The sequence below is a fragment of the Mustela nivalis genome (genome assembly GCF_964662115.1).
Source record: "Mustela nivalis genome assembly, chromosome: 15".
Classification (NCBI taxonomy): Eukaryota; Metazoa; Chordata; class Mammalia; order Carnivora; family Mustelidae; genus Mustela; species Mustela nivalis.
In genome coordinates, this window is record NC_139034.1 from 35841630 (window position 1) to 35866899 (window position 25270).

At 39.8% G+C, this 25270-nt stretch overlaps 1 protein-coding gene across 4 annotated transcripts in view; it reads left to right on the top strand.

Annotated features, from left to right (window-relative positions):
- Positions 1-25270, top strand: part of EPSTI1 (epithelial stromal interaction 1) — a 91024-nt gene that overhangs the window by 18591 nt on the left and 47163 nt on the right. For 2 of the 4 annotated variants that reach the window (XM_082701376.1, XM_082701375.1), the window contains exons 3-6: positions 709-792; positions 4466-4539; positions 5459-5542; positions 15390-15463. In XM_082701376.1, coding sequence (XP_082557502.1) covers positions 709-792; positions 4466-4539; positions 5459-5542; positions 15390-15463 — 316 coding nt within the window. The remainder of the gene's footprint in view (positions 1-708; positions 793-4465; positions 4540-5458; positions 5543-15389; positions 15464-25270) is intronic. The other 2 variants (XM_082701377.1, XM_082701378.1) reach the window with 1 other exon arrangement.

Sequence of the window (25270 nt, forward strand, 5' to 3'; positions counted from 1 at the left end):
GGAATTTGGGGATGTTTCAGAAGTTTTTTGGTATTTTTTTCCCTCTAATGTTTAAAAATTACCATATATGGACATTTGAGACAATCAGGTCTAAGGGGTAGAGTCAGACGTGCCCTGAAGAACGGAATTAGTTTCTCTGGTGCCCCCTGCTGTCACACAGCGGGTATATTGGGGAAATAGCACCGCTCCATCAAGCGAGGCAGCTTTCCAGCCCAAGGAACCCATAAACCCTCACTCCTCCTAGTTGCAGTAAGCATGGGGGACATTTAAAATAAAGGTAGTATGGGCATCAGATTCTCTGGAGATATGTTTACTAGGTGTGAAGAGTTCTTATCGATATAAGGAGGTTCTCATTTTGCACACATTCTCTAGAGGAAATTAAATTTAATTTGATATAGGGTTTTAAAATTGCCAGAATGAGAGGAAAAACTAAACTCCTTTATTTTAGTAGGAGTTCAGGTTTTTTTTTTTCTTTTTCAAATTTGAACCTTCAGTTTATTTTCATGGAGAGAAAGTACCGGCAGGGTGGTGTGAGGGGGTGTGGGGGCAGGGTGACTCCAAGGGGTGGCTTCCTTTTCTGGATATTTTGTCCTCTTGTGCTTACATGTAGTTAATTGCCCTCTGTTGTTTGTTCCTTGGGCTTTCAAGAGACCTGTTTCCTTTTCACATTCTAATAATTGATGATTTGATATTTCTCACCTGGCTTAGTTGCTGAGCAAGAGCTGGAGAGTCTTGAGAAGTGGAAGGAGCAACACAGAGCGAAGCCCGTTAACCTGGCACCACGGCGGTTAGGTAAGCCAGCAAACCAGGTGCCTGAGTTGGGTAGGAGCAGGCCACCCAGGGATCCTGTTAGCGCCTTGCCTACACCTGTCTTTGGATGCACGTTACAGGTTTTGGGGTCACTATGCTGCTTGGAATGGAAATGCATTTAAAACCGAAACTCTTGGGGCACCTGGGTGGCTCAGTGGGTTAAAGCCTCTGCCTTTCGCTCAGGTCATGATCTCAGGGTCCTGGGATCGAGCCCCACATCGGGCTCTCTGCTCAGCGGGGAGCCTGCTTCCCCCTCTCTCTCTGTCTGCCTCTCTGCCTACTTGTGATCTCTGTCTGTCAAATAAACAAAATCTTAAAAAAAAAAAAAAAAAAAAACCGAAACTCTTAGGTATACTGGTATGTTATTGTTTCTGATTTTCTGCAAGAAGCAAACGTATGATGCCACAGTTATGTGGGAATAAAGTGATGGCTTAATTGCTGAATAATTTAGAGCCTCTTAGATGATCAGCTCTGAAGAAAGCTTACCTGGGGCGCTGCATATGCCTTGTCATAGCACTAGTCAGGATGGGAGTAAAAGCTAGCACACGCATATTAATCCTGGCAGTATTGAATGCTAATGGGAAAAAAAAATGAATGGCGATTCAATTCTAAAAGGAAGATGAGAATGAACTGGGGACCCGGTGGTGGGTATAAAGAGACTAGCTGTTTTTTCATTGTACAGGTAGAGAGACCTTTGGGACTCTGGAGTGTATGCCAGTGTGATGAATTGTGTGGGCTGCCTTTGCCTGGTGGTTGAATCATTCGACAGGGATGCCACCTAAAGGGAATCACTCATGTGCTTTCTTCTCTTTTCTCTTCTGGCAGCATCTGAGAACTGAAAGGCGCTGGATACACCGCTCCCAGAGATTTAGTGAATACAAATGCCTTAAAGTCAGGGGCTACTTGTTGCAAGAGTTTTAGAAAAGTAGTTTTTGCAGGATGTAGGTTAAAATAAGCCAATTTGGAAATTGTTTAGTGGGTGAATATAGTGGTATTATTACCATCATTCCACTGTATTTCATGAAATGGTTAATCTCAAGTGTCACCTTTATGCTGAGTAAGCCACATTTGAGGGGCACCACAAGAAACAACTTTATCCTTCCTAATGGACTCCCTCAACCTGGCATGGGACTAGTTTTTCCCATGCTGTCTGGAAGAAATTAGATCTTATTGGTCTTTCTCAAATGAAAGCTGTCCAGCTAATTCTAGGCATTAAACAGTGTCGTTTAGTAATTAATGTTCAGTCTTAGGTAGTACTAAAAATGGTTACTAATGGAGATTAAAGCTTCTTCCCTGCTCCAGCTTAGGACTATTCTGGTTAGAAAACTAGCAAAGAGGGGCACCTGGGTGGCTCAGTTGGTTAGGCAGCTGCCTTCGGCTCAGGTCATGATCCCAGGGCCCTGGGATCGAGTCCCACGTTGGGCTCCTTGCTGGGCAGGGAGCCTGTTTCTCCCTCTACCTCTGCCTGCCATTCTGTCTGCTTGTGCTCGCTCTCTCTCCCTCTCTCTCTCTCTGACAAATAAATAAATAATATTTAAAAAAAAAAAGAAAGAAAACTAGCAAAGAAAACAGGACATGGCTGAATTTTCCTCTATTGACTCCCGTGCTCCCAGATTCTGACCCCTCCTGGGTCAAAGGAGGAGAGAGAGAGAGATGAGAGGTAGGATGTGTACTGTACAGATCCTGGTTTCTGAATGTCTTGGTGAATCCTTACTGGGATTCTCACCCCGGGGGTTCTTGGGGTTCTTCAGAGCCCCTTTGCCTGCCATCTATCTCTTACCTGGATTTCCCTGATAGACATGGCATACTTTCCTGCTGGTTTGCTTGGCTTCACCATTGGCTCTTAGTAGGGAGACTGTCTTTGTAGGGCTCCAGTATTCCTCCAGGTGGCCCAAGTGGGCAAGTCCTTTAAGAAAGTTTTAGATTGGTGGTCTCTTTCATGACATCCCAGATTGGGAGCATAGGAAACACTTGTGCATCCTTTCTTCCCCCAAACTCTGGGACTGCAGACCATTTGCAATGTAGCCACCTCTTCTTGATGACTTAAGGAGCCACCTAACAGCAGCCAGGTGCATGTAGACTTTGACTTTTCTAGGTAAAGGGCCACTAGGTACTTCAGTCTCTTGGAGACGCAGATTGAGTTCCCCCAAGTAATTTCCATTAAACCTTTCTTGCTTGTCTTGGTGTGAATATTCCTTCTTCCCCAAATACACACACAGACAAAGTGGAACTCAGAAAAACCTCTTTCTTCTGATTTCTACCTCCCTTTGACCTATCCAACCTCTTTTATAGGCTGAAGGCAGTTGCTAGTTAAGTTTCTCCAAACTGTTTTTCAGTTACCCCCCTGCAGAGAGCCAGGTCCCTCACTTTAGAATTTGTAGCAGTTGGTGTCTATTATCTTGGGGCCTTAGGCAATGTGAGTCTCACTGCAGCTTTATGTTAATGATACATCTAGGAATGATCAAGGCTATATGCGTGGAAGGAGGCTGGGTTTAAAAAAAAAAAAAGTCTAGAATGTATCAAACTTTGAGACGAGTTTTGAACAAAACCTTCAAATTCTTAGGCATCTGACTTAGGCATCAACTCCTCCCCTATTCCTTTACCATTTAGAATATTGGAATAGTTCTGGGAGAGGCTGATGGTGGTTGTAACGTTAGATAAAAGCTTCAATAGCCCTTGCTGTTTCTTTCCCATTCCCCAGTCCCCCACAACAGAGACTGAAGGGCCCAAACCAAACAGACCTTATATCTCTTTTGGAACTCAGAAGAAGTGTCTCTATGGTGTTTTTATCAGTTCAATTACAAAAACTACAGTGAATGCAAATTGTTTTAATGCTTCTTCTGTGTGAATGAATCTTTCAGAGAACTGACACTTTTAGTGACCAAAGCACCAGAGAATTATTTCAAAGGAATCTTTATAATACACATGCCAAGCTTGCATAAACACTAAGAAATCCCTTAGCAGCAATTCTTAGATGATTGTCAAGCTGCAAGAATTTCTGTCCCCAAATTATTTGAGGTTTAGGAGAGAACAGGCAGATAATCTAATATCTATTTTTTCTCTTGAATACCTAAAGAAACAATAATAAATAGTATGGATTGATAATCAATTACTAACTAAAATATTCCCATTATAGTTTTAAAAACTGGATTATAAAGACTATGTATTTGCCTAGTGGCAAGACCCCTGAAGATTTCCTATACTTTGCTACTAGAATATGGGGCAGTAGAGTCAGAAAAAGAAAAACAAAGCATCACTGATCATCATCCTTAGTAAGTTAAGGAATGGTCGTACTCAAGCAGGACGAATGTTCTAGAATTTCTAAGGTAGGCACTATTTCTTATTATTTAGCATGGGCCTTCAGGTGTAATTTCAGTGTAAGTGAAGACTTGAATACATATATGATTTAAAACCTTGGTGAGAATGTCCTCTTCTTTCAGGAATTTGGCACCATAGGCTGAGCAGCTCTGTTTCTCTTTTAAGAAATTACCATTCTCTAATGTCTTAGGAAGAAAACTGGTTATGTCCTTATTTCCAGGGACATGGAAATGTTAAAGAAATTCACGCTGTAGACTTATCATGTATTAATTAGTCTTTGAAGGCTGACATTTTAGCTTAATATTCGTGTTTCACCTTTGTGACTTTTTCCCCATAGGTGGAAGCCAATCAGAGGCTGAAGTCAGACAGAAACAACAACTCCAACTGATGCAATCTAAATACCAGCAAAAGGTCAGATTCCATCTCCTTTAGTTTAATTTTGGCAAGGAATTTGAGTACCAGCACTTTTGATAGCCATGGAACAATATAGTACCTTTACCAAAAACAAAACCTTAAAGTCGATTGCAGGAGGAAACTCTCACAATCAAAGAAATCAAGAAGTGAGAAGTGAAGAGAAAAATATCTAGAATTCTTATCCAAGCCATAGGTATCAGCCAGCAGGACCTTTGATAAAGGGATTTGTTGTTTATAGCTTAACTCTACCATGATTTGAATATTTTTTTAAAAGATTTTAGGATTTATTATTTATTTATTTATTTTATTTTTAAAGATTTAAAGATTTATTTGAGAGACAGAGAGAGTGAGAGAGAGAGAGAGCACGAGAGGGGAGAGGGTCAGAGGGAGAAGCAGACTCCCTGCTGAGCAGGGAGCCCAAATGCAGGACTTGATCCCCAGACTCTAGGATCATGACCTGAGCCAAAGGCAGTTGCTTAACCAACTGAGCTACCCAGGCATCCCTGTTTTTTGATGTTTTATTCCAAGGACATGGATTTGTTTAACCAATACCAGTCATGAAAGTAGCATAGAAAGATTTAAGATGCTAGTGACCTTTTTTTTTTTTTTAAATAAGGAACTCTATGAGTTTTATAATAAGGAAATATTATCTGATCTTTCCTCCCCCCAACCTGTGTGAGGGGTGGGATGACAGACAGAGACCAAGGAAGAAACACAAGAGATTAATTTCACAGGCAGGGGATGCAGCCTGACCATTCTCTGTGATCTAAGGAGCTGGAAGCACCAGCCTATAATCATGGCGAGGTAGAGCCCAAACAATACTGTAATTTGCCTTTCATCATAATTTTGTGTTCCAGAGGTTCAGACTGAAAAATAGTAACTGTTTTTTGTCTTCTGTAATTTCAATACAATTTAGCTAAAAAGAGAAGAATCTGTAAGAATCAAGAAGGAAGCAGAAGAAGCCGAAATGCAAAAGATGAAGGCAATTCAGAGAGAGAAGGTAAGATGGTAGAAAGGATGATGAGCTGCCGTTTATGGAAGGCTTTCTGCTTGCCAGGTTCTCTTCTCCACACTGCCCATATACAAATTCATTTAATTCTCACAACAACTTTATGAGTATATGTTATTCTTATTACCTAAGTTTACAAATGAGGAAACTGGCAGACAGGATATATAACTTGCCCAAGGGCTCCTGGCCAATAAACAGAAGTAGGATTCAAATCTGGCAGACTGGCCTCAGGGCTCGAGTTCTTAGTGAACACCTTCCAAGCAAGCAATCCAGGTAGGGGCTGTGTATTTGACCAGAAGACAAAGCAGTTAATAACAAAGCAGTCAGTGCACTGCCATGTTTATATCTAAATTTGGAATTTTCTGGGGTGAGAATTCAATAGGTGAGCCTACCTCTCTTCCTGTTAAAAGAAAAAGTGTGCATTTGTATTTCAGTATTACTAATAGGATCTATGCTAAACCTCAGAGTGAAAGTGATGTTTTTAGTTTTGATACTCTTTCTGGGGTTTGGCGAAAAAATCTCTTAAAAATGCTTTTCTGCTGCAGAAGAACAAGAATGTCGTGTTGTTCTACCCCCACCTCTCTTCCTTTTCCCATTCCCTGCGAAGTCCTGAGCTGTAGTAGGTTTTGAGTATGGGAGGCATGGACATTGGTTCATGATACTTCCCACTGAGAGTGGCATCTGCTGCAAGTTTAAGTCATGGAAACAAGTTTAAGTCATGGAAACACATTCTTGCTGTCTGTCTGCCTGCCTGTCTGCCTGTCTCTTTCTCTTTCCCTCCTTTCCTTTCTTTTTCTCTTTTAAAGACTGAGTGTTGGGGGCACCTGTGTGGCTCAGTCATTAAGCATCTGCCTTCGGCTCGGGTCATGATCCCAGGGTCCTGGGGTCCAGTCCCATGTTGGGCTCCCTGCTCAGCAGGGAATCTGCTTCATCCTCTTCCTCTGCCTCCTGCTCCCCCTGCCCCCATGTTCACTCTCTCGCCTTCTCTCTGTCAAATAAATAAGTAAAATCTTTAAAAAAATTTAAAGACCGAGTGTTGGTCAAAATTTAAGCCTGGTTACCAAGCAATAGATGTTTTTACCAGTTGGAGTTAATGAAGCCAGAAGGTGATGGCTTATAAGACACATGCGAGTGGATGAGTCTTTTCTGCTGTCCACCTCGCTGATAAGCAGACCACCTTTCTTATAAGGTATTCAGTTATGTTGTATGATCTTGGGCAGCTCCCTGCCATGCCCCTACACTAAGCCCTACCTCATCCCATTCTCTCATGGCTGGGAGCATCTGTAGAGGGAGATGTGTGCGCTGGTGCGGAGATTAGACTGGACTTCTATGGGAGGAACTCTAATGTAATGCTGGAAGTGTAAGACAAAAGAGTGTAAGAACTTCTGCTTACAAAATCTGATTTGGCAATCTGTTTCCAATTGATCAGCTACTATACCTTCCCTGAAAAGATTTTTATTACAATAATTTGTTTTTAACCTTTAATGCATTTGTATTGGTCTTTCTACTTCCCTATTCGCCATCCTTTTTCATCCAGTTCCCCCCCTCATTTCTTTTTATTCAAAGGAAGCCTCACACTTTGGTCTTGTGATTGTAGAAGAGGTGTCCTATTTTTATGTAGTCTGTCTACATTTTAGATGGAACTAAGAAAGTCATCCAGTCATCACCAGGAATTGAATTAAGAGGCTTGCAGATCCTGAAGAATTATTGTGTTGCAACTTCTTCTACGAGCCACGTATTAGTGGTCATTTAATACCATAATTGGCTGGCTTGTGGGTTATTAATAGCTCATTTCTTCCCAGGGTCAAATAATGTACACTATTCAGAAATGTTCGTGGCCGACGTGGCTTTCTTTCACGTTAAGTAAAAGCAACATTGTCCTCTTTCCAAGTTGTACCATAACACTAGATGTATTGCAATCATTAACTACAGAATCTTAATTGGGTTGGCTTTTCTAATGTGATAACTGTAATGATTATTGGCATAATTTTATCCAAAAGTGAAAGATGGGGAGAGAACATGGATATGTTGGTCCTTCCCATTCAAAATGTGTTCCTTAAGCCAGCAGCATTGGCATCACTTGTCAGAAATGCAGAATTTTGAGACCCCACCTGAGACCTTTTAAACCAGAACCTGCATTTTAATAAGCTCCCCAGTTGATTCTTGTGCACAGAAAAGTCGAGGAGTATTAATATAAGCTTCCTAACAAGATAAGGAGCAGCCTACCCTGGTCCTTCCACGGACTTGATTTCTCTGGTTAATTGCCCTGTGCTGCCACCAGGACCTAGTTCTTCCTGTTGAATATAAATCTGTGGCTTTTCCTACTGAGTGTGAGCCTATCTAGTAGCTTGTGTCAGATAAAAGAAAAATGGACATTAGCCATCTAGAAATGGCATCCTTCACATTGCCAGTGTGGAAATGGCCAAGGGAAGCAATAATAGCAGTACTTATGGAGCACTGATTCCTTAAAGTGCACAGCAGACACACATGTGGACAGCAGCCTGCAAAGTACCACCCTCCTCCCCAGGCAAATGGCTACTGTCCAGGAACTCTGGGTCAAGTAGAAACCAAGCAGCCTACTGCCACCCGAGAGTCCCTAGCTTGGTCTGTGGTCTTAACCCCCCTTGCCCTTCAGTTTTTCCTCTCCCAGGGGGAGTCACCACGGAACGCAGGTCTTTAATTAGTCACAACCTGTATGTGAGTGAGGGGAGAGTAAACTGTATTCCCTGCTAGCACATGTGAGTGGTCTTTGATTTTTAATAAGAACAAGGGTGTGAAAGGCAGCAAGCTCTTTAGCATCTGGTCACGTTGATGGGTTCAGGACAAGTCAGTCCTATAGGTCAAGGGGAAATTTGGAAAGGGTGCTTGGATACTCCACCAAACTTTTATTTCCTGTACTAGGATATGTTGACATTATTTATATGTGCTCCCGGACTTCATCTTGGTAACTTCAAACCGACCATTGTGGGAGTATTTTCACCACAGAAATCAGTAAATGCTACAAACCAACCTCCCCCTTCTAAGTTTATCAGCACACCGCTGCTTCAATCCTAAGTGAAAGAGGGCCTCCCTCACCTTCCCGTACAACACACATTCCAAAGCCAAGCCTCTGAGGGCTAAGACAGGCAAAGATTTCATGAAGTATCTGGCATATATTATGTCTGATGCTTATTGATTTAAATCTAGATTATAATCCATGTAGTAGGCAGAGTCATGACCTTTCCTGCCCCTCCATATTCTAATCCCTGGAACCGAGGAATATATTATGCTACCTGGCAAAGGTCGGGGGATTACACTTGCAGGTGGAATTAAGGTTGCCAATCAACTTACCTTCAACTAGAGAACCCCTCGTTATCCAGGGGGCTCTACTGTAATCACAATGAAAGAGGGAGGTGGCAGATGGAGCAGGAGATGGCTGCAGGAGAAAGAGATGGCAACAGGAGAAAGTTCCGGGCCACCAGTGCTGGTTTTAAGATGGAGGAAGGGACCATGAGCCAAGGAATGTAGGTGGCTTCTGGAAGCTAGAAAAGGCAAAAAAAGAGTCTCCCCTGGAGCCTCCAGAAGAAAAGTCATCCTCCTGACACCTTGATTTTAATCCAGAGAAACTGTCTTGCACTTCTGACTTCCAGAGGTGTAAGATGACTAGAGTAAACTTATATCATTTGAAGCCACTAAGTTGTGGTTATTTGTTACAGCAACCATAGGAAACTAATACAACTTATGCTGTTTTATGATCATGTATTAGCTTCTATTTCTGGAAAGCTATAAAACAGAGAAAATATCTCTAAAATATTAGAACATCAGAGTGAAAGAAAGTAGTTAAACAAAGGCAGCCTACCAGGTACAAGCACTTTCTTTGCTGGCTGGATCTTGCAGGATAAGTACACAGGTTTTCACAAATCCTCACAACAAGCTTTTTATCTGGATTTTGTGCTGTGGGAGTAAACCTCCACCATGATTTCCCTCATAATCACATTGGTGGATTAGGTAATAATTCGATATCCCTCCCTAGGCTTTCATAATACCCACACACTTGAAACCTGAAAATCTTATGATTCCATGTTAAAGAACTCCCTACCTCCTGGATTCCTCTTACTCTGTTTTTGATCTACTTATGCTCGAAATAATATTATACAGTGGCATATAGTTTATAAATACTTTCATTTAATACTCAGAACCTTTTGACCTCAGAAAGGGCAGGAAACCAGCCAGGGATCTTTCCTTCTTTTTTTCTAGTAAACTATAAAGTCATAAAGCTGATAGTTATTTGGAACACTGGAGGTCACGGTATTTTATGCAGACATTGAGAAGCACTGTTAAAGTCCTTTTTTTTTTTTTTTTAAGATTTTATTTATTTATTTGAGAGAGAATAGAGGGCAGAAGTAGGGGGAGTGGCAGGTAGAGGGAGAAACAGGCTCCCTGCTGAGCAAGAAGCCCCACATGGGCTCAATCTCAGAGCCTTGGAATCATGACTTGAGCTGAAGGCAGACGCTTAACCAACTGAGCCACACAGGCGGCCCTGTTAGTTAGTTTTAATGCAATGTAGTGAAGTAGGAACTAACCAGTAGAAAAGAATGTACGCATATACAGAGATGCATACATATACATATTTTTTAAGGAATCACATTTGTTGTTTCTAGGAAGCAAGTAGCAGCCAGGGCTAACAGTTTAAGAAAGATTACAGGGTAAAACCACATTTATTGCATTATTATTATTATTTATTGCAATATTGTTTTTAGAAACTAGGAAAAATGTCCATTTCCTTATCTGTAAAAAGGGTGTAATAATAATAATATAATGGAACAGAAAGCTTAAGGGATACAATATGTGCAGAGGCCTTCCTACAATGCCCAGCACGTAGTAATCACTGAGTTGGGGTGTCCTAACCTAATTAATTATAGATGTAGCGAAGTGCTTTAACACTATCTCATTTGACTTTATTGTATCAAGCTGGTGCGTGGAAGGCAAAGAATTATTTTACACACGAATAAGTTCAATTATTTCATTTTTACTAAACCCTTCTGAATGAGATTGCTAGAGAAAGCAAACACATGTGCTTTTGTGGGTTTTCTTTTTTTTGCCCTAGCAGATCGTGGGCTTCCCTCTCAGCTGGGTCTCTAACGATGCCCTCAGTGTAGTGCTTCACTTTGTAGGCCCGGCCCACCTCTAATTACCGAGATCTTCCTCCCCTCACCTCTTACCCTCTTCTTTCATTTTTCAGGTCATGATCTCTTCTCTTACCTTCTGGGGAAAAAAGTGTCAGGCCATAAGAACCTTTATTTTTCTGTTTCTGTACTGTTCCTTTGCTCTTTCTACCCCCCACCCCATCTCAGGAGGAATAAGAAAGTGCTTGTGTTCATTGCTACGATGGATTCTTCCACTTGTGTTTATTATCTCTTCTTCCCTTCCATCTCCTTAGCAACCTTCTTGCTCCAACCATTAAGCTCCCTTTTTTCTTGTTACTCTCCTGCCCCCCAACCGTTCTGTCTCTTGGAATATGATCCTACTCAGTTCTCTTAAAAACAAAATGTCTCCCTCTGTTCTGGCTTGCTTTCAACTCCTCCCTGCCAAGTATCCTGGCTTAACTGCTCAAAAGCCTCTCTACCACATTTGGTTCCCAAATGCCGGTCTATGGACCAACTGGTGGAAGTCATCTGAACCAAAGAATCTCTTGTATTTAAAAATGCCCCTTAGGTGATGCTGGGTGCAGCTGGCTTAGACACCTGCCCAGCCTTTGAGTTCTCACCTCTATTTGTTCCTTGGTGGGCTGACTGATTTAATTTAAAAAACCCAATGTGGGGGGGGCGCACCTGGGTGGCTCAGTGGGTTAAGCCTCTGCCTTCGGCTCAGGTCATGATCTCAGGGTCCTGGGATCGAGCCCCACATCGGGCTCTCTGCTCAGCGGGGAGCCTGCTTCCTCCTCTCTCTCTGCCTGCCTCTCTGCCTACTTGTGATCTCTGTCTGTCAAATAAATAAATAAAATCTTAAAAAAAAAAAACCAACTAATGGAGACTCTAATTTCTAGCTTGCTTAAACTCTTTTGTAATATTGGAGCTGTTAAGTACTCTGTCCTTCGAAGTCCACCCTCTGGAATTCCAGATCCTCTCCCATCCCACATGTTTTTTACTATGGATGTTCCGTCCCAGTCCTATCTGTTGGTCTTCTCTTATCCCTGTACCTGTCCAACCATAGTCTTAGGTGAAAGTCCTCACATTTCCACATTTAAGGGTTAGTTATTGCTTGTGCTGGTGATTTCTGAAATCTGTATCTCTAGCCTATATTCCTGAATCCCAGAACCATGCATTCTACTGTATGCTTGATACTTCTCTCTAAGATGTACCACAAGTAGATCCCAAATCCAGTAGGTTCAAAACTAAACTTCTGTTCATTCTGTTGCTCCTAATGGCCATCCTCCTGTCCTAGTCCTGCTTGCCTCCTCACTCATCCTTCATTGATATAGTCTATCTCCTATTATCTTTTTTCCCCTCTCCTATTATTTCTGTTCCCTGCATTTTTTTGAGAGTTTGCTGATCCTTCTCTGTCCCTGTTGCCTTAATCTGGGACTCATAATTTATGGCCTGGATTACTCTGAGAACCACTCCATTGGTTTTTATATTTGTGGTCCTTCCTGCAGTTTATTCTCCACATTGCTTTTGGAGTGAGCTGCTTACTCTCCTGCTTAGAATAACATAGTGTCTCATCATGGCCTTTAATGAAGTCCAAACTCCTTTACTTGGCATATAAATTCCTCTATAACCACCCCTTCCCATTTTCTCGACCTTATCTTCCATCATGTCACTACAAACACCTTTCAATTTATTCAGTAGCTTCTTAGGGTTCCCTAAACAGCTTTATTCTCTCATGCCTTTGTTTACTGAAAATATTGCAAGTTATGGGAACATCCCTTTCCTACCCAGGGCCCCTACTTGCTCATCACTGCCGTGGTGCAAATTAGAAGTGGATTCTTCATCCAGTCAGTTTTGTGGGTGCTCAGGTTGGTGACTGATAGTACTTTTGTGGTTCATAGAAAAAGGCCCACACTGTGCTGAAGCACCCTGTGCTGGGATTTAGGGCTTGGTGAGCTGAATGCCAGCCCTCTTTTAGCCTCTGCAATTCCTTTGCTGCCCCCCCCCCCCCGCCCCCCGCCAACCTCACCCCACCGAGTAATGAGCAACCTGTGTAATGGAGTGGAGTAGCCCTGCTCCCATCAGCTCCTCTTCCTGGAAAACTTGCTAAGATTATTCTCTGTCTTGGATTTCTACCTCTCATTAGTCCATGGTTCTTATCCTTCAATTTGGTCACCAGCCGCTTGGTGAATCTGAAGAAAGCTGTGGATGAACCCACTCTCTGTAAAAATGAGCATACTTTTTTTTTTTTTTTTTAAGATTTTGTTTATTTATTTGACAGAGAGAGAGAGAGATCACAAGTAGACAGAGTGAGAGGGGGAAGTAGCCTCCCTGCTGTGCAGAGAGGCCGACATGGGGCTCCATCCCAGGACCCTGAGATTGTGATCAGGACCCTGAGAAAAGGCTGAGGCTTAACCCACTGAGCCACCCAGGTGCCCCCAAATTAGCCTACTTTTAACATAGAGTTCACTCATGAACCCGAAGTTAGAAACCACGTTCTGAATATTAATCAACTTGGCTCCTGTGCCCAGGATGGGGTCTGCCACTTAGTGGACACTAAATTAATGTGTCTGATGACCTACTTCTGTACTTTTTCTCTGTTCATATTATTTGCAAACCTCTATCCTCCAACATATTTTATATACTGCCATCATTGCTTTCTTGTCTGTGTTCCCAAGTAGCCTCTGAAATTTTCCAGAGGAGGCACTGTTCTGTCCATATCTGTATTCTCAGCATTTACCACAGTACCAAGCAGACATTTGATAAATGTTTAACAAATGAGATTTAGTAATATTAAATGATTTGATGAAGGTTATTCAAGTGATGGTGGATATGGAGCTGGTTACATAATTTTTACTTTTAGACCCCATGCTCTTAAATATTTTAATTAGAGTATATGTGCATATATGCACCGTGGGGACAGGCAGAAGAGAGAGAGAATCTTCAGCAGGCTCCATGCCCAGCACGGAGCCCCATGTGGGGTTCAGTCTCATGACCCTGAGATCATGCCCTGAGCCATAACCAAGAGTTGAACACTTAACCAACTGAGCCACCCAGGTGCCCCTAGATATTTTATATTTTGCATGTGTGTGTGTGGGGGGGCGGGGGGTTGGATGACTCCTTAATTCTCTATTAAATGGAAAGAAAGAAACAGTATGACTAAATGTAAGTATTCAGATTAGTATAATAAATAGCTCCTACATTAATAGGTATTGAATATAATTTTTTAACTATGCTGGTTATTTTGCAAAATACTTCTCCATCACCTTCTAACTGATAAACCTTTCTGGACAGAATTTAGCTACTGAGTTGAATTCAATGATAATCTTTTAGTGAAGAGATCAAAACTGGGTTTCCAATTTTTGACCTTGCTAAAGGAACCCGGCCCTGGTCTCCAGATGCTTGTGTGGTTTTCTCACCATTTTCAAAGTAGCATTCCTAATAGTGGTTTAATGAATCCTTCCTGCTTGCTTGCTGCATTTTATTGCCCCCTGCTTTTTTCCAGAGATGTAGGGGCTCATCACAATTGATCATTTTGGCCTCATGAATCAGGAATTTTTTTTCTAGGTTGAGAGCCAGTTGATTTGGCTTTATAATTCTCTGTTAGTTTGCTTCCTAGAACTTGTTTCATTAAAAATCCAATTGCTTTGTATTATAATTGATTCTTTTTGTAGTAAATTTTCTTTGTTTTTTTTTTTTCTGAAACTGAAACCTCCATTTTACTTTTCAAAATGGGACTAGTAAGTGGTTCTGTGTGAATGGAGACTTTTAAATGAACAACATCAACAGTTTTTCCCCTTCTTTAAAAGATGGAGCCAAACTTACGTCAGGGTTTAGAAGTGAAGCTTTCCATTATTCCCTTTTCACAGGTCTTCCTGCGAGGCAAATCCAACTCTTTTTATTAAAGCAAACCCAGCCGCTTGCTGTCTCCCTCGGATTCATTTAAAACTTCAAGTCTCCCCTGTGTTGTTTCAGCTCCACATTAAACTTGCTTTCTAGGAACTTCACTTGTTTTCCATAGGCAAGTTTTTTTTTTTTTTAAAAAAATGACAGTTATGTCATAGTGAACAAAAAGCTCCAGGGTTATTTGCATTGGATTAAAATATGCCAGGTCCTTGGTGACAGTAATATCAAATATGAAGTCCTTTGTTTCTAGATTCACCAAACAATGAATTAAAAAAAATAACTCTTTCCATTCCATTTTTTATGACATTTGCTGTTCAGTCTCTCAATAGGTTTAAATATCTGATTCTAAGTCAGGAGGGAGTTGAGTTGGCTTATTGAAAATCTTTCTGAATGCTTTAGTGGAATGTGTTTTTTATGAACTACTTAGCCATTTCTTATAATTTCTTATAATTTTCATTTAACATACTTGCTGTGGAAATTTCATGTTTCCCTTAAACCATCTTGAAAACACTTCTTAAAATATAAACGTTGCCATCATTTGAACTACAGAATAAAAATGTGAATAATGATTCTGTGATTATCCAGTCAAGTTGGGAGAGGGAGCCATGGCAGGAATCTGGGGACTCCTGGCTTCCAGTAAACAGTGCCCATGGGTTGAGAGGTCACATCTTGGAAGCCCTGGTAGGTACCATCTTGGACTGCTGGGGCCACTTGAACCTTAGGATTTTGGACCTTGGGTAACTTTAACACCATGATTCTGCTTAAAGCTTCCCTAACAGGTGGCATTTTGATATTTGCAATTTCAGAGCAATAAACTAGAGGAGAAAAAAAGGCTTCAAGAAAACCTCAGAAGAGAAGCATTTAGAGAGCACCGGCAATAGTAAGTTTGTGTCTTTCAGAACTTTGTACCTTTGTAAGAATAATGCTTATTCTGCTTTTAAATTCTAGCTGATTTTTAGGACCTCTGATATTGGATTATTGGCTATTATATTATGTAATTAAATTCTGTCATTATGTAAGTGAGATTCTGAGGTTCACAGAGTATTCTTCAGTAGTCAGTCGATTTGAAATACTACTGCTAAATTTGAGAAATTCCCCACTGTAAATAACTAGGATGGCTTATTCTTTGGTGATCCAAGGTACTTCTGATAATACTGACTTTCAAAACACTCATATAAGGAAGATGATATTTGAGAAGAAGTACCCAAGCAGAATTGAAACTAACCAGGGGTTTATCTAATGTACTGAGGACTAGTCACACTTGTATTTTTGTAGACAAAAATTGAGGAATAATTTAGCAATTATTGGCAAAATTTCCAATTGGTGGTCATCCACAAAGGTACTTTTTCTAGTAAGACTTGTGAATATCAACAGCTACTATGTATAGGGCAAAATGTGCTATATGATGTAGGTAATCTACTCCATTATACAGGCTTTAAAGATAAGCTCCTGTCCTAACTCTAAGTAGCTAGATGACCTGTAAGGTGCTTAAAAGAACAGAAAAAGCCAAAACCTGTATTTTTTATTATAACTTTAGACTATATACATACACCCCCTAGAAATTAACATAGGTTAATTCCAAATGTGGTAGCATTAAAACCAAGCATATCTGGATTCAAAGTCCTAGCTCCATTCCCCAGCTGTGACCTTGGACAGTGTATGGAACCTCATTTTTTTTTTTTTTAAATAGGGATGACAGTATCTCTCCCATAGACCATTTATAAGGATTAAATAAAATATTTTACATAAATGGCATATACAAGTGCCTGAATTTTGTGGAGACAGAAATGAAACTTTGTGCAGAGATCCTTGTTGAGTGGATCAGACAGTTTCTATTTTGTAGTGACTGTTATGTAGAGACCATTCTGGTCCCACCCAGAAGTGGCAGTTGGCCTCCACTTTCGGATAGATTATCTGACTGTCCTATTCTCTTTTCCCATTGTTGTACCTCATTTTCAGAATTTAAGATCATCCTAATGTTGGGGTGAGCATATATGACAACCTAATGTATGTCACATCCTCTGGTTTTCCACTGCAATTATTCTGTCTCTATCCTAAGCAGCTCTTTCTTGCTTTAAGTTTCCAAGGGAGGAGTGGGAAGAAGTTTCTCAATGCTTTACTTTGTGTCTTAGCACAAAGGTACTTGGGCCTCTGCTACACAGGCCAGAAAATGGGAGACGGAATGGGTTGGGTAGAAATGCCAATGAGTGACATTATCTTTTTTTTTTTTTTTTGACATTATCTTTTTTTTTTTTTTTTTTAAAGATTTTATTTATTTATTTGTAAGAGAGTGAGAGCGAGCACAGGCAGACAGAGTGGAAGGCAGAGTCAGAGGGAGAAGCAGGCTCCCTGCGGAGCAAGGAGCCCGATGTGGGACTCGATCCCAGTACGCTGGGATCATGACCTGAGCCGAAGGCAGCTGCTTAACCAACTGAGCCACCCAGGCGTCCCGACATTATCTTTTTTAAGTTAAAATATACATTGCCCTTATTTGAGTCATAAAATCCATAGCTTGTTTTTCCCCACTGTTCTTCTAAAACTTGTATGGGGGTGAGGGAACTGGTAGGAATCTACCCACCAGGAGAAATTGTCTTAGAGAGAGATGGCAGGAGGGAGGTAGTAGATCAAGGCTGTTAATATATTATTTCCTTTCTATTCATTGGTAGAGGGTTAATGAGAGTATTTCTAGGTCAACCGGAGGAGTTGAAAGAGATAAGGGGATGCCATGAGGGTGGCTGTAGGCTAGAGAGACAATAAAGACAAATGTATTTATCCTACATCATCCCAGTTTCACTGGAGAAGGGAAGAGCTGCTTACCAATGAGGGGGTCCCAGGTACAGGACCAGGAATTTGAACAAGCCCATTCTCTGGAGAGTTTTAAACATGGTAAGTTGAAGGATGAGAGATTGTTATAATCTAAAGGAAATGGGACATTATGTCACCCAATCACCTTTCTTTCATAGTCTCCACCTTCTTGAGTTGTGTTTTACTAAATACTAGAGATCAATCACTCTTTTTCTCTGAAGGAAAAAAAAAAAAGTTTTACCCTCAACCACCTCCTATACCATCAGTGGAGCTGAATTCAATTACACGCACATTTCACTCATGCTCTTTCTTCTGCTTATCATGAAGTCCCAGTTAACCGGAAAAAAGAAGTTAACTAAAAGTGAGAAGTATCTCAAATTGATTTTTAAAGCCTACTGAGAAACTTAAAAAAAAAAAAACAATTTGTGATTTTTTTAAAGAATATTTTGTATTGAACTATTTTTGAAATTGAAAGACTAATAACTCATGAAATGAATGATCATTACATAGCTAGGAATATGAAAGGGACTTCTTGGAAAACATGGTTACTCTCTGTATCACAAACCTCTATCATACCTTCTTATAATCGGTTAATGGTTCAAAAATTGTCTAGGGGAGCTGTTTGAATTCTAATAACACAAAAATTTCACCAGACCCACCAGGCTATTCCCCATTCCCCAATGTCCCCTTCCACCACCAAAAGAATTAGATTCTCCTGAAGCTGTCAAACCAAGCAACACAACATAGAAACACAGGTAAGAAATTCTTTCAAACTAGTCAATATCTCATGTCCTTGCTAGTTTCAGCATGCTGTGATATGTGGTTCAAGTAGCAGACCAGGAACAGTGGGTGTTTTTTTTTTTTTTTTTTTTTTGTACAGAAGTGCATCCATGGACTTGAGCAGACTGTAAATCCAGGCTGCTGGAGAAAAAGCTCCTGATAGCATCCTGGGGCACCACCATGAGAATCTTAATGTGCTCTTTTTTAACACCTTATTCCTGACTTTGTTCATTTGCTTCTGATTATTTTTAGTGTTGTCAATTATTTAGCTAACAGGCAGAAAACTAGGCTTTTATTGACATCCAAAGGGACTCTCCTGAGTGTAATAATGAAGGCAGTTTATTGAATGCCTGTGAGGTTGCTTTCTAATTGTACGCATTAATCTGCCCATGCAAGCTGGCTGGAAATACACAAGCAGATTGCGTGTGCAGATGGAGCACACAGGATGGCTTTTATGAAAAGACCTCTGGAATGTACTTCTGCAGTACTGTCTTTTCCTTAAAAATCGAATGACTGTGACTATTTCAATTGGCAGCTGAGAGCAGACCAGATTAATGGTGCATTAAGTCTGCTACACTGGCTGGGGACAGATTCATTTCACAATTTAGAATTAGTTCTAGGATTCTTGAGCATGAAAGCAGAGGGTAGAAATAGGTGTCTAACCCTGGTGTACTTTTCACCACTATTTTTACTCTCTCTAATTACTTATTTATAAAAAGTCAAATGTGGCACTTTTCAGGATGGCCTTTTCTATTAATCAATATTACTGGTGGATTTGAGCATTTGAAGTAATAGTTAATAAGCCTTTGGCTGTCCTTTAAAAAAAAATATCAAAGGGAGGATGTTGGGATTTAAATGATTTAAAACACTTGAGTAAAATCTCAGCATTTATAATTTTGAATGGTAGCTTATTTTGAGGGTGGTAATCATCTTTCTAATAATGTCTTTTGGATAGATGTAGAGATAGGTTTGAATTATCAGCCTATTTAATCAGTGATAGGGGCTCACGTAGGATGGGAGTAAATGAATATGTTTCTTCCCACCAAGATCTAAATTTTGCCTATAGTAGATGAAAAAAAAAAAAAAGCCAAAAAACTGAGGAAGTATGTTAGCTTCCTCTGATTTTCATCATATCTGAATGCCATCCTCTTCCAGGTCCAACAGTGGGTTTAGTATCACAGTTAAATTTACTATAGGGTCCGTGGGCTTTCATGACCTCTCTGGGCTGTACTCTATTCCTAGATACTATTTCTAATATTTGTAGGGGAGAAGGCACTCAGTTCTTAAAACCCCAGTTGAAAAAGCTCTTGGAACCAAGTTCATTCCAAAACAGGACGTTCCTGTTCCTAAAGTGTCAAGCACCACCCTGAGCTTAGCCTGTCTGTTGCAATGTTGGGAAGTTTACTTCATTTCCACCACTAGAGCCATGCATCTCTTTTATTTCCATTTGAATAATAGTATGATTAACTCCTAGGAGGCACATCTTCGTCTATTTTAGTTTCCTAGAGTGGAGGATCCAGGCAGGTCTGCTGAATATGCACACTTAGGCCCCAAGTTTGCCTTCTAATATGCTCACAAAACTTCTAATGCCCTTCATGGGAGCTTCCAAAAGACACTTAAGGGCTAAATCGATCCCTTATCCATATGGTAGGCTTAAATCCAACTTCACATTTTATAATCCAAGTAAGGTGAATCCAAAGTCATCCTATTCATAACTTTCTATCTTATGTTAATGAAGTGAACTTATAGATACAAAAAGCTCCTATCTATTTTGTTCAGAATAAGACTGAATATTTAATGGGAGATCTGATCTGAGAGGATCCCTGCCTAGTGCTGATGGTTAATACCGTGTCAAAATCTCTACCCACTATTGATTCTTCCTATAGATGTCCTAGTGCATGTTAATTCATTTTCATTTCCCCAATATATTTCCTAAATATAGGTATTTATCACGTGCCACCTGCATTATGGCTTCTGTCTCCTTGTGGTCCCCTGGACTACTGGAATGGCTTCATTACCGTCTTTGCCCACTGTCTTTTTCTTTTGGTTGCCTTACATGTTTTATCAGATTCCGTTTCCTAAAACACAACTTTAATCATGTCTCTACCCTATTCTAAAAGCCTCAATTATTTCCCCTTTCTTATTAGGTGAATTCCAAACTGCCTAGCCACTCTGTGGGAAAAACTTTGGGCCCCATTGGTAAGAAGACACCAGACCATGCTAGGATTTGGGTCTGTATCAGGTGACAGGATGAGGCTTTGAAGAAGTAGGGCTCTGTTCTGGGTTCAATGTTATCAGGAGGCAGGTATCTTAATCTTACCTAAAAGGAGCAAGACCTGAGCAATTAATTGTAATGGTAAGCAATAAAGAAGTGGCAGTCACAAAAATTTGCTAGGAATTGGGGGTATCTGGTCACATTAGTTTAGAGGAGGTTCTTGTGTCTGCTCAGACATATTAAGGAGTGCTCTTCTTTTGGTCAGGATCCATCACAGTTGCAGAATGACCTTTTTATTTATTTATTTATTTATTTATTTATTTATTTTAAAAGATTTTATTTATTTATTTGACAGAGAGAGATCACAAGTAGGCAGAGAGGCAGGCAGAGAGAGAGAGAGGAGGAAGCAGGCTCCCTGCTGAGCAGAGAGCCCGATGCGGGACTCGATCCCAGGACCCTGAGATCATGACCTGAGCCAAAGGCAGCGGCTCAACCCACTGAGCCACCCAGCCACCCCAGAATGACCTTTTTGATGTTGATATTACGTGAAGCTGCTTCCAAAAGGAGCATACCAAGTCCTAACTCTGAGTGCCATGCCAGCTCCTGGATGTCAGGGACAGCTTCTAGCCTTCTCAATATGTAATTAATGCTTGGTAAAAGATGAAAGTTGACTATTGTCTTATTTATAAACTAGTTTCACTAAATTATCTTGTCATTGAAAGCTGGTACTCTCAAAGGTTTTCTTCTTGTGAGGGCAGATTTGGGGTGAGACTACTTGGGCTCAAACTATAACCCACCTGCTAACTAGCTTGAGCATTATTTAACTCTTTTAGCCTTTTTTTCCTCAGGAAGAGCATGGGGTGGGACTAGTAAAAGTTGCTAAATCAAAAGAAGATTAATCAATATAACCATATAAGACATCTAGTATTGTGCTTGGAGGAAGAAACTAGACAGAGTCTAATGGAACTGAAATAAAGACAGCACAGGAAGAAGAGAGGGACCAGCTGATTGGGCCTTTGTTCCCAGAATAGAGCCCAAGAACTTTTTTTTGACAGAAGAGATTTACTAAGGCTGTGGAGCCCAGGAAGTGCTTCTGGAAATTATACTGTACCTGGGGGCATATGTGCCCCACTTCAACCTTAGAGACAAGCTGGCTGCAGAGCCAACTTTATCACTTTCCTTTGAGTTCTAAGATCATTCCTGAAAAAAAATTACCACAAAACCAGCTCCTGTCAAACAAATAATGAATCCAAGAAAAAGGAAGAGAGAAGATATCAGAATAATTGTGAACAAAGAAGATAGTGACATTTATAGTCAAAAATATGATGGATTGTTATCTTTTTTAATTAAGAATCAGTGTGATCAAATTAACATCAAGAGGATGTTAGTGCTAGAAAAGGCACAAGGAAGAGAGGGGGACAGGAAGTAACGTAAGTATTTTTTTTTCTTTGCATGAGGAAAGGCTTATGAATTCTACATATTGATGGAAGACTAAGTAATACGTGTTTTATGTGTTTAATTAGATGTACAAATAGGATAGGATATAGGATATATAACTGGATGATGGGATATATAACAGGATATATAGGCTATATAACATAAAAACATTAGGAGAAAAATACAACAATGAAATACAATGAAAATTTGATCATTATAACAGAAGGCAGAAAAGAGAGCAGAAGTTTTATAAATAAGTCAGCAATCACAGAAAAGGTATATAGGCCAAATCTCCTTGTTAAAAGAAGTGCTCTTGGATTGCATAAAAAGATGAAACTCTGGCTATATGTTACCACAAGAGATGCTGCAAAACAAGAGTTGAAAATAAAGGAATAGAAGATTTGAATAACAGTGGCTCAGTATGATTATATAGACAGTTATAAAGTGCTGTACATAGTTTATGAAAATATATATTCTTGGGGTGCCTGGGTGGCTCAGTTAGTTAAGTGTCTGACTCTTGATTTCAGCTCAGGTATTGATCTCAGAGTAATGAGTTCAAGCCCCATGTTGGGCTCCACACTGGAGCCTACTTGAAACAAAACAAAACAAAGCAAAACATATTCTTTACAAATACTGACATTTGTAACTACAATTGGCTATGACTAAGATTTCAAAGTTTCTCAGGCCCCCCAAATACTCCCAAATCCTAGAAAGCACCATTCCTAAGAAAAATCTAATGAAGTTAGAAATTAAGCAATAAGAAGCTTTAACTTTTTTTCTTATCATTTATCTAAATGACCTACAAATTGAAACCCAAACTGAAATTATAAATTACTTAGGGATAAAGGAATACAAATTCTAAAGTATCCTGTGTTAAAACCTATAGAATGTGGCAACAAAATTATTTAAAAAATGTAGTTTTAAAAGCTCTTAGTAAAAATCGAAGTAAAATAATCCAAAGCATTTTATTAAGATAGTATTATAACCATAAAATAAATAAATACAAAGTGATAGAAGAGATGGAAGGATAATATGGAAAAAGATTTTTAATAAGGTAGAGGAGGAATTTATCATCTGGGTTGGGTTAATTTATTAAATTAACCCAAACACTAAAGTTTTTAAAATTCTGATAAAACTTCATACAAATTTTGAACTTGTCTGATTTTAAAAGAAAAAAAAAAAAGAACTACAAGGATAAGAAAGGAAGTATAACCAAAATTCTGGAGGAGCAAAATACTATGTCCTACTTCTAATTGTTAAATGAGGAAATCGGTGAAAAAAAGTCTTTCCTGGGCAAATATGTACAACTAGGCTTAAAGCCTGAATAGAATAAAAACTATAAATGGAAGGGAAAAGGTAGTTTGACTTTGACCTACAAAAGACCCTAGACCCAGCTGGGTTTTTTCCAGTGAGTTCTACTAAACCTTCAAAGAAGTTGTTAGATTTCGTTTGAAATTCTAGGAAGAAAGCCAGCTTCCCCTAGTGAAGTCTGGAACAGGATGATGAGAGTCCTTGTTTATTACTGACCTGCAACTAGAGACCTTTTCTATTTCTAACAAAGAAATAAAGAGCCTAAATGTTGGCTCTTTAGAAAGGGGTAAGTGTCTCTGATTGTCTAAAACATCCCAGACAGATCAACTAAAAAATTACTAGAACTGGTACAAATAGTTCAACGAAAACGAATGGCTCTAAAGCCAATAGGCAAGTATTTGTCTTTTTTTTTTTTTTTTAAGATTTTATTTATTTATTTGACAGACAAAGATCACAAGTAGGCAGAGAGGCAGGCAGAGAGAGAGAGGGGGAAGCAGGCTCCCCGCTGAGGAGAGAGTCCAATGTGGTGCTCGATCCCAGGACCCTGAGATCACAACCTGAGCTGAAGGCAGCAGCTTAACCCACTGAGCCATCCAGGTACCCCAGTATTTGTCTTCTTATACACAATCAAAAGCTCATTATAAAATATGATTGAAAGAAAAGCCCCACTTAAAATAATCATCTAAACTGTAAAACAGGTAGTTATAAGTCTAATAAATAGATACTATATAAATGAAATACTTAAAGGAAGATGAAAATAAATATAGACCATTTATGATAAAAGGAAAAAAAATCAATATTATAAAGATAATATTTCTCCTGAACAGGGCTTTTATGGAATTTGATAGACCAAGTTTAAAGAGAAAATACTAAAAAAGTAGATAAACTTAAAAATGAAAAATTGAAGGGACTTGGGAGAGGCTTATTGTACCAGGTATCATATATGTAATAAAAAAGTATGGTAGTAATAAGGTGTTATTGGCATTGTAATAAATAAATCTACTTAATGAAAGAATTTACAAGTAGACCCATGAATATATGGGCATTTAGTATTTAGGACTTCAGCGATTGATAAAAGTATTCTTTCAAATCAGTGTCAAAAAGACAATTTTTGACAAATTGTATTGAACCAACAAAACTAGAATGTAATGAAGAATGTTCTTAGAAATTTTAAGTCAAGCACATAACTCAAAAGCTATAAGGAAAAGTACAGATTTAACTACAGAACATATTTATGGTAGGAGACACAGTGAAGAACATTACAAGTGAGTCTAGGAGAAAATATTTGCCTCAAAGAGTAATGGACAAAGTATTAACTTCACAAAGAACTCCACAAAGTAATAAGAAAAGCAACTCAATAAGAATAAGCAACTCTAGAAAAATTGGCAAAGCCCTATACCAGGTTACTAGGTTACTAGGTTCTAGGTATGTATCATGAATAAAACAAATAAAGCCCCATGATCAAATGTGGAAATTCAGATGATAAACAAGCTCGCCAAGAAATATATAGGACAACAGACTATAATTCCTATGACAGAACATAGTGGTGAAGTGATCAAGAATACTGGGACTGGGGGCGCCTGGGTGGCTCAGTTGGTTAAGCGACTGCCTTCGGCTCAGGTCATGATCCCGGAGTCCCGGGATCGAGTCCCGCATCGGGCTCCCAGCTCCATGGGGAGTCTGCTTCTCCCTCTGACCTTCTCCCCTCTCATGCTCTCTCTCTCTCTCTTTCTCACTCTCTCTCTCAAATAAATTAAAAAAAAAAAAAAAAAAGAATACTGGGACTGGGAGGGGAGAATCTCCTTAGCATGATCAGGAAGGCATGAATCTCTGAGAAAATGACATTTGAACCGAAGATGGAAGCACGAGAAAGAATGAGCTCTGCTGAAAACCAGGGAAGAAGGCCCAAGGCTGAGCGAAAAGCACACAGCGTATACCATAACCTGAAAGGAAGCAGGTATATTGGGGTTGAAATGGGGAACAACAGATCCTGAAGTTGCCAAGATGGCAGGAACCAGACAGATCATGCACATCATGGCATACAGTCTGGGTTTTATTTAAGCTATTGGGGTCAAACCTTCAGAAGCTTTTTTATTCTTTTTAAGAGGTGATTATCATTTGCTGTGTCCAGAATAGATG